At 46.8% G+C, this 10000-nt stretch overlaps 1 protein-coding gene across 1 annotated transcript in view; it reads left to right on the top strand.

The window, feature by feature from the left end:
* LOC134448691 (A disintegrin and metalloproteinase with thrombospondin motifs 16) overlaps positions 1–5793 on the top strand; it is a 98695-nt gene extending 92902 nt beyond the window's left edge. Inside the window, exons 21-23 of the mRNA XM_063198347.1 lie at positions 1739–1981; positions 3071–3218; positions 3605–5793. Coding sequence (XP_063054417.1) covers positions 1739–1981; positions 3071–3218; positions 3605–3726 — 513 coding nt within the window. The 3' untranslated portion in view covers positions 3727–5793. The remainder of the gene's footprint in view (positions 1–1738; positions 1982–3070; positions 3219–3604) is intronic.
* Positions 5794–10000: the final 4207 nt, after the last annotated feature.

Genomic DNA, 10000 nt, shown 5'->3' on the forward strand with positions numbered 1-10000 from the left:
TACTTTGTAACGCCAGTGTGTGTGTGTGTGTGTGTGTGTGTGTGTGTGTGTGTGTGTGTGTGTGTGTGTGTGTGTGTGTGTGTGTGTGTGTGTGTGTGTGTGTGTGTGCGTGCTTGTGTCCACATGGAAACAGCAAACAATCACACCATCATCAATCATCATTACCACAACACACACACACACACACACACACACACACACACACACACACACACACACACACACACACACACACACACACACACACACACACACACACACACACACACACACACACACACACACACACACACACACACACACACACACACAAACACAGAAACACTGAATGTCCTTTATGGACACAGAGTGTGATGCATGTGCGGCCATGGGCTGTCCTTCTAAGGAACACACTGTGCAGCTCTGATTTTCTCTGCGATCCATCAGCCACAAAAAGCTCCTTAAACTCATCCCATTGCATTGGCAGCTCTTTATTTACTGAGCCCCCACTCTCCAAGTGAATGTCCTGGAGCTCCCCCATCTTCTTAACTGATAACCCCACTGCCACATTCAGCGCCAAAGGAAATACTCTAGAGTGGATGGGAAAGAGAGGACTGTTGGACTCTGTAGCCAAGCCGTTTCTGCTGTTCTGCTGACATGTCCACCCCCATTCGTGGTCTCCACTTCAAGATGGCGGCATTTTGCTGATCAGTACCACGTGATCAATGCACTCCACTTCTTGCTTTGTACCACAGATGGATCAGATAGCGAGTGGGAGGGTGTGTGTGTGTGTGTGTGTGTGTGTGTGTGTGTGTGTGTGTGTGTGTGTGTGTGTGTGTGTGTGTGTGTGTGTGTGTGTGTGTGTGTGTGTGTGCTCCCTGCTCCTTGTACTCCCCCTAACAAGGGTTGGCAGATGAGAATGACGATTTCCAGACCAAAAAAAAAGCTGGAAGCACTAAATCCCGCCCAATTTAATTCATTTCTATGGCCATAAATCTGCATATACCCTTTTTACCCTACGGAGATGGTCATCCTAAGCAGCCCAATTATGGCAACACTGCCCCTAACTCTTTATTTTTCTTCTCCGCTTCCCCCTACACCCCCTCCTCTTCCTCCTTGTCCTCCTTTTTCGCCCACCTCCTAATGTCCTCCTCCTCCTCTCGCTTTACCATCTCCTCATTCGCCTCCTCATTCGTCCTCCTTCACCCGACTCCTCCTCCTCTGCCCCCCCCCCCTCACCTCACCTCCAAGTTTTACCCCCTCATCCTCCCTTGTCCCTTAGTGCTCAGTGATATGTGGTGTGTCTTATTCATGCCCTCTCTACATAATTATTCTCCTTCCATGTATTCCTGTGCTGCCCAGTCTCACACCCATGACGTCAATTTTTGACTGCATTTGACCAGGCAGTGAATTTTTGACATCGATGGCACACCTGCCACATCGCATGTTGACAAGGTCACCTTGACGTAGGCCTTTCCCTAACCTAAACAGTCAGTGAAGTTCTGCTGTCACAAGGGAGCGCTTTTGAGTCACACATTGTTTTTTATGACGACAAGGGAATATCGTCAACGTCAAAAATTGTCGCCTGGTCAAATGTCGGCAGAAATTGACGAGTTGGGATGAGAGTGTGTAGTCCTGTGCAACTCTCAGCACTTTACTGTCATTTCACGTGAGCGTCTACATTGCATCTTCTCCATGATTTATCGTATTTCATCTCCCTCCCTCCCTCCCTCCATTCCTCCCTCCATCCCCCCATCAGTGCTCCGTGACATGTGGCGTGGGAGTGCAGAAGCGCCAGCTCAAGTGCGCGGAGAAGGATGCGGAGGGGAAGTACCAGGAGCTGGTGTCCAAGCGCTGCCAGCAGGCGTCCCCGCCCGCGGTGGAGCTGCAGCGGGCATGCATCCAGCCACAGTGCCCCCACTACCACCACCACCACCAGCAGCCTCCACCTCCAGCACCAGCACCCATCAGCCCCAGCTGGTACACCGCACCCTGGTCACAGGTCAGTGTGGTGCCCATGTGTACTGTATGTGTGGGTACACCGGTACAGACACACACACACACACACACACACATATGCATGCACGTGCACAAGCACATACACACACACACACACACACACACACACACCCCCCCCCACACACACACACACACACACACATTCACACATCAACACCGTGGCTTGGTCCCAGGTGTCTGGGGAGCATCCAGAGAGGTGAGAGAGACAAGCTACTAATGCTCTCTCTCTCTCTCTCACACACACACACACACACACACACACACACACACACACACACACACACACACACACACACACACACACACACACACACACACACACACACACACACAGAAAAAGAGAGAGGCTGACTTTTTCTCATTTAAACTCCATCCCCCCCCTCTCTCTCGAATTAAGGGATGTGATTATGTCATAGCTCCAAATGAAATAATGGAGTTATGGATTACTGCTTTCCATAACGTACCATGGAGCGTGAGTGTCAGCTTGTATATTTATGTGTGTGTCATGATGTCATTATGACCTCTGTGCAAATGTGTGTGTGTGCGTGTGTGCGTGCTCGTACGTGTGTGCGTGCGTGCGTGCAAGCGTGGGTGCGTGCGTGTGTGTACGCGGACACACTTGTATGTGTGTGTGTATGTCTGTGTGTCTGTGTGTTCCGAAATGTCCTCTATTTGCGAGTGCACGCTTTATGTCTTTGGAAATAACCTTTATGTGTGTGTGTGTGTGTGTGTGTGTGTGTGTGTGTGTGTGTGTGTGTGTGTGTGTGTGTGTGTGTGTGTGTGTGTGTGTGTGTGTGTGTGTGTGTATGTGTGTGTGTATGTGTGTGTGTGTGTGTGTGTACTCGCATGTGCGTACATGCATACATGTGTGTGTGTGTGCGTATGTGTGTGTGTGTGTGTGTGTGTGTGTGTGTGTGTGTGTGTGTGTGTGTGTGTGTGTGTGTGTGTGTGTGTGTGTGTGTGTGTGTGTGTGTGTGTGTGGGGGTGTGTGTGGGGGTGTGTGTGTGTGTGTGTGTGTGTGTGTGTGTGTGTGTGTGTGTCTGCGTGTGTGTGTGCGTGTGTATCTGTACAGTGCACTGTGTCCTGTGGGGGAGGGGTGCAGTCCCGGACGGTGCAGTGTCTCCTTAGTGGCCGGCCAGTCTCTGGATGCCCCGCCCACCTCAAACCCCCCATGGCCCAGGCCTGCAACTCACACTACTGCCCCCGGCCAGAGAAGAAAGGTACACACACACATACACACACACACACACACACACACACACACACACACACACGCACAGGCAAAGACACAGACACAGACACGCACACGCACATGCACACACACACACACATGGACAAAATGATAGATGGAAGGACAGACACATGTATGGTACAGACACACACACTTTCACACACACACACTCGGGCACACTGCCACTCATAGATACTTGTAATATCTGATAATTTACTGTATATACTGAGTCTGTATCTGTGTCCCTGTTGGAACAAACACTCCACTTGCAGTGAATACATTCCAATTCTGTATAATCCTTTATCTGAGCATCTAAAATTAACGGAATTCATACTGTGTGTTAGCGCATTTAATTTCTTTGTCTCCCTCTTGCAGACATGGCGTGCCAAGACCACTTCAACTGGTGCTACCTGGTGCCCCAGCATGGCGTGTGCCACCACAAGTTCTACGGGCATCAGTGCTGCCAGTCCTGCTCCAAGTCCCACCCCAACCTGTGACATGGGCAGCAGCACACACAAAGCAGCAGGCAACAGCAAAAATGAGCCAGGAAAGCAGAAAGCAGGCATCAAGATATTACGCATCGGCCATCCTATAAAACAGTACATGGCAGTAGTATGTGTGTGTGTGTGTGTGCACGTGTGGTCTGTGTGCGTGTGTTCATGTGTGTGTGTGCGCACATGTGTATGGTTGTGCGTTCTTTCATTGAAAAGACCGAAGATGTGCTACATTTGATTGCCATTTGTTGGAAGATTTCCTGCTTTCCCTGCACCCATGTTAGACTTCTGGGCTTGAGGATGTGACAGAGACAAGTGAAGACAGAGACAAGCAAACAACAGAGACATCTAGAGAGGTGTCTGGACTGCACATGGCCATGGCTTATGGAAGAGACATGAACCCACTACTATTAATGGGGTCTAAAGACTTGCAGCCAGGAAGACCCATGCAGTAGATGTCTGGGATGTAACCTGGAGGACATGCTTCAGACAAGACTCAAAGACCTGAGGATGTGATTAAAAAGGAGAGCACACAGACAGAAAAGCATCTCAGTCCTTCGATATGAGATATCACAACACTAATCCGTGGAAAAGGTATCAGAAAGGAACTTATAAGTCATGAAGTATCTGGACTTCAATGTGTGTGTTGTGTGTGTGTGATTTCAGGATCCAACTAAACAGTTGTAGCCTACAACTGTCACATTACCTGGCCACGAACATATTAGATGCCCATTCTTTTTAATCCTTGAATAACTCTGTATGTGTATGTGTACTGTACCAACAGAAGACCTGGCAATCAAAGGCAGTGCAGCAAAAAAAACCCCGTACAAAACGTCCGTACAAAACGTCCATCACTGATGCTCCACAATGCTGTGTTGTGTGATGTTTCACAGAATGATTTTGTCTGAGAATCTCACGTCTTGGTGATCTGGTACTGTCTCACTTAATCTCTATGGTGCTATTGTGTCCTCATACATTGGTCGAGGGGAAAGTCCTATGTTTTTGTTTTGTTTAAGGTTCTATGGTGCATTTGTAATGAGCTGTTGATGTGTAACTGAACTTGTACAATCCCTTTGTATTAGCAGAGGTGTATAAAGTAGAAGTACTGTTACTGTTGTAGTTACAAGACTATTAGTATGATATTACATTGTTGCAGCACTGTAATATCGGACTGTTACCGCAGAAATACACCAGCGGCGATGCGATTCAAGCGACAGAGTGTAGAAGCAATTGATACAAGCGATTGAGGAGACAAGAGTATGTCCGTACAGGCAGAAGGCAAAGCATTCAAGCATTCCCATTGGCTGTGGTCACTGACCTCTATACAGTCATTGGCTGTCGCGGCTTGTCGCCGAACCGCGTCATAGAAAGTTGAAAAGATTTCAACTTCAAATTGTCGCGCTCGTCGCGCAAATCGCTCTAGTCTCCAGAATCGCTTTTGTCTCTCGACTCAATACAAAGTCAATTACTTCCGTCGCTCGACTCGCTCAGATCGCCGCTGGTGTATTTCTGCGGTTAGTGCTGTAATTACATCCGTAACGCTACCTCTACTGTATACACCTCTATGTATTAGTCGTGTTTATTTATTAGCAGTGCCTGTGCGCTGTGCACTGAGGTGGGTGTGATGCACCTCCAATGCATCTACTAGTTTTGTATTTGTTTCATTTTTTTGTAATGGTTTGCTATTTAGTTTCATTTTTTTAAACTATGTCTCCTTTTTGTTTGTTTGTTCTTGTTTTTGCTTTTGCATTAAATTGTGTTTGCATTCAACTTACAGCAGGGTTAGAAGAAAACGAAATGTGTCAAACTGGCGTGAATTATGAAGCCAATATACTGAGCAGAGCGCAGTCATATGTCATACTTGGGCTGTTATGGTGGTGCTTTGCCTTTTTTTGCATAGCGGTGGTAAGAATTCTCCTCATGCCCTGAATTTTTCCTGTGCTGCAATGTGAGTATGTCATTATTAGGGGTCTGATGCCTATGTGTGTGTTGGTTTTGGATGCGCACTCAGCCAAGGTCTGGACTGAGATGATGGTATGCAGTAAGACTCATAATTATCACCAGCAGCAAATAAATGACATGAAATGAATGTCACTTCCCTAAGTCACTCGTCAAGGCATTGATATTTTTATTGGAACACATGGATATTAATGACTTTGATGGCTGCCACACTTACTTTAGAGAGATTCCCCAGGGGCTTTAATACACACACACACACACACACACACACACACACACACACACACACACACACACACACACACACACACACACACACACACACACACACACACACACGGTGTACAGTACAATTACACACACACAATTCCATGTACACAAACACATACACACACACACACACACACACACACACACACACACACACACACACACACACACACACACACACACACACACACACACACACACACACACACACGTGTGCGCATTCACCAGATATTGACGGGGATACTGAGTCAGCGATTTCTGCTGGCTGTGCGCAATCATTTCCAGATGGAGTTTCAGTGCTGGAGAGAGATCAACATAAACCTATGACATGCATGCTCTGCTTCTCTCTTCTGTGTGTGTGTGTGTGCGCGCGCGCGAGTGTGTGTGTGTGTGTGTGTGTGTGTGTGTGTGTGTGTGTGTGTGTGTGTGTGTGTGTGTGTGTGTGTGTGTGTGTGTGTGTGTGTGTGTGTGTGTGTGTGTGTGTGTGTGTGTGTGTGTGTGTATACGTGTGAATATGAGTCTGTCTCTGTCTGCAAATGTGTGTAAGTGTGCATCATGGAGCTGTTAGAATGCCATAAGCCACATGTCATCAGCTGGAGTTATTAGTGCCACGCGTCCATCTCATCCAGTGGTGGGTACTCATCAGAGATGCAAGCAAAGCAAAGAGCAGTAGCCGTCACAAAGCTCACGACAGCCTAGTCTGTGTGTGTCTGTGTGCGTGAGAGAGAGAGAGAGAGAGAGAGAGAGAGAGAGAGAGAGAGAGAGACAGAGAGAGAGAGAGTGTGCATGATCTATAAGACTATCATTTAATATGCTAATGAGGCAGAGCTGTGGTATGAGATGTGGAAAGCAGTAGCATTACTGTAATAGCAGAGCTGTCTCACTCTTTTCCGCACCACTGAAACACACCACAAAAGCATCGACTACATTTTCTAGCATTCAGCAAATTGCTCCCAATGATCTAAGACGTAGTTGAACTCATTGGGGCCCTGCTATAGATCAGAAAACAGCAAAGTGTCATTGACAGACACCATTATTTGTCAGCACTTGGCTATTAATGTGGATATCATTTTTTTATTTGGATGTCACAATTGGAAAACAAAAGACAAAACCAAACGATCCGGCCAACATGATGTCAGACATGTGATAGCTAAGCTGCATCATACTGTATGCATCCTACAATAACAAAGAACTAATCAGTGCAGACAATTTTGAAGTTTTGAAGCTTGATGTTTTGGTGAGTGAATGTCCCAGGCAGTGGCCCGTGATCGCTGTTGGCTGGCTTCACTGCTAGCGTAAAAGTGTTATGCTGGACTTTTACATGAGATAATTTCCAATGACATTCATTGGACATGATCATTTCCTAACAGTAACAAGAAAAGGAGTCGCATACAAGGCTTGTGTCGAAAACTGTATATTGTAGCCACATTTTTTTTTTAAAAGAAGTCAGTGGCTAAAACTGGAGCAACAGAGAGACCAAGTTGGACCTCGTCCATTTTCGATGTCTCCAGTAACCAGTAAACCAACCTTTTTTCCTTTACCATGATCATTTCCTGACAGCCTGTATCTAATACAGTGTCAATAGTAACCTACAGTTTGTACATAATCATCTAATGCAGTGTAATACAGTACAGTCTAATAACAATCAGACATGCGCTGCAACCTGCCTCCCTTGTCAAGAGCATGATCTTCAGAGTCGTCTTCCAGAGCCGAAGTCTTTATTGGACTCTAGTGATGTGTGTGTGTGTTAGCTGTCCTCCGAGAGGCCAAGTAATGAAACCTGCCCTAGCACAACTACCAAGGTCATTGTTTTCTTTTTACCTCATTGGCCCCATAGAGCGGCTGAACTAGTAAATTAAATCTGTACCGTAAATATCTATCAAGTAATTATATAAACACCTAAAATACGGTACTGTACAGGATCAAATTAGATATCCTTTCACCCCTTTGCACAGGTATAACTTTAGAATTGTAATGACCAAGTCATAATCTGTTACGTAGGGACTGTAATGTCATAGCAATATTGTTAATGATGTGCGTAGTTGAGCCTTTTCTGCAAAGTGAATAGGTCCCATCTGCATAGAGGAGCCCCGGTGTGTCCAAGCACTGGCCTGTTGAATGGCACCTCTGAAAACATTATGTTGGGCTGTCCTGTATGTTCATTTCTAGTGGGGTCCCTGCCTTTTAGCCTGACATCTCACCTGCCTGGCTTCTAACCGGGCGAATAGACCAGCCGCGACGCGATTGAAGCGACAGAGAATCGCTTCTGTGCAGCAAGAGCGAAACGAGCGATTGAAGTGACTAGAGTATGTGCGTTGAAAGCAGTCATTCCAACATTCCAATTGGCTGTGGTTACTGACCTCTATACAGTCATTGGCTGTGGCGGCTTGTCGCCGAACTGCGTCATGGCTCATTTGCATAACATTCCCAGGAGTTCAACTACAAACTGTCGCTCTCGTCGCGCGAATCGCATCTAGTCTCCAGAATCGCATTTGTTGCGTGACTCAATACAAAGTCAATTACTTCCGACGCTCGCCTCGCTCATGTCGCGACTGATCTATTCGCCCAGTAACCGGGCAAATACACCGGCCACGACGAGATTCAGGCGACAGAGAATCGCTTCTGTGCAGCAAGAGCGATACAAGCGATTGAAGCAACTAGAAATGTCTGCTAAAAGTAGGATGCAACCATTCCACCAATCTCATTATCTGTGGTGGCTGTCGCTGAACCGTGTCATAGCTAATTTTTTGCATAATATTCCCAGGAGTTCAACTACAAACTGTCGCTCGCGTCGTGCGTATCGCCTCTAGTCTCTCGAATCGCTTTTGTCGCGCGACTCAATAAAAGTCAATTACTTCCGTTGCTCACCTCGCTCATTTCACGGCCGGTGTATTCGTGCGGTAACTGCACAAATACACCAAGCGCGACATCAGCGAGGCGAGCGACGGAAGTAATTGACTTTGTATTGAGTTGCGTGACAAAAGCGATTCTGGAGACTAGAGGAGATTCGCGCAATGAGAGTGACAGTTTGAAGTTGAAATCCTTTCAACTTTCTATGATGCGGTTGGCGACCAGCCGCGACAGCCAATGACTGTATAGAAGTCTGTGACCACACAGCCAATGGGAATGTTTGAATGCTTTGCCTTCTGCCTGTGCGGACGTACTGTAGTCTCTTCAATTGCTCGTATGGCTTGCTGCTGCACTCTGTCGCTTGAATCGCATCGCGCCTGGTCTATTCGTGCGGTAAGGCGTGTGCAGGCTGACAGAGAACCGTGCCGGTGCCCATTCCTGCACCTAATTTCGATCTGGCTGGCGGTTTATACCGCAAGTCCAGACAGTGTGTTTGTGATGCAAACTGAAAAATACTTGTTTTTTCTCTGCGAAGCGGGACGACACGTGGATGTTAGCAAGTTCATCTGGGTAACAAATGGTCACATACTGAAAAGTTCAGAGACCGGTATGACGATGGTTAGCAGGTAAGCACAGTTCTGAAAGTAATGGCGTGCAGTCTAGTTGACCTGAAAATATTATCAGAGACATATTTTTACCTGAAACCATACACTTATAGGCCTAAATACTTTTATAGTCGAACCCAAGCATTGGCCTGTATTGACTACTGGCTGGTTGCTCTTTCTGTTACCATTGTGTTGGGCTGTCCTGTGTGGTCATTCCTAGTGAAGCATGACAGTTTGCTCGCCTGCCTCTTAAGACCTATTATTACCCGGAACCAAATAGCGGCCCTTTAAGATTTTAGTAGTGGACCCAGGGAGGGAGTTGCCAGTACAGTATTGCCGTTTGTCCAGCCTGCTGAGAGCAATGTGTGAATAATTTCACATTTATCACGTGGGTCAGTACTCAGTCAGTCGTCGCTGAATATGAAGGCGTAGTGAGGCGAAGCCACCTATTTCTGGGTCCCGGGTAAAAACTTGGTGTTAGGCGCGTCCCTACGTCTCCATATAACAGGGAGGACAATTATTTGAGTTCGGCTATCGAAGGACCAAAACATGTGAATAATTTCACATTATCACTTTAACAATTTCACTGTATT

The sequence above is a fragment of the Engraulis encrasicolus genome, chromosome 5 (assembly GCF_034702125.1).
Source record: "Engraulis encrasicolus isolate BLACKSEA-1 chromosome 5, IST_EnEncr_1.0, whole genome shotgun sequence".
Taxonomy (NCBI): domain Eukaryota; kingdom Metazoa; phylum Chordata; class Actinopteri; order Clupeiformes; family Engraulidae; genus Engraulis; species Engraulis encrasicolus.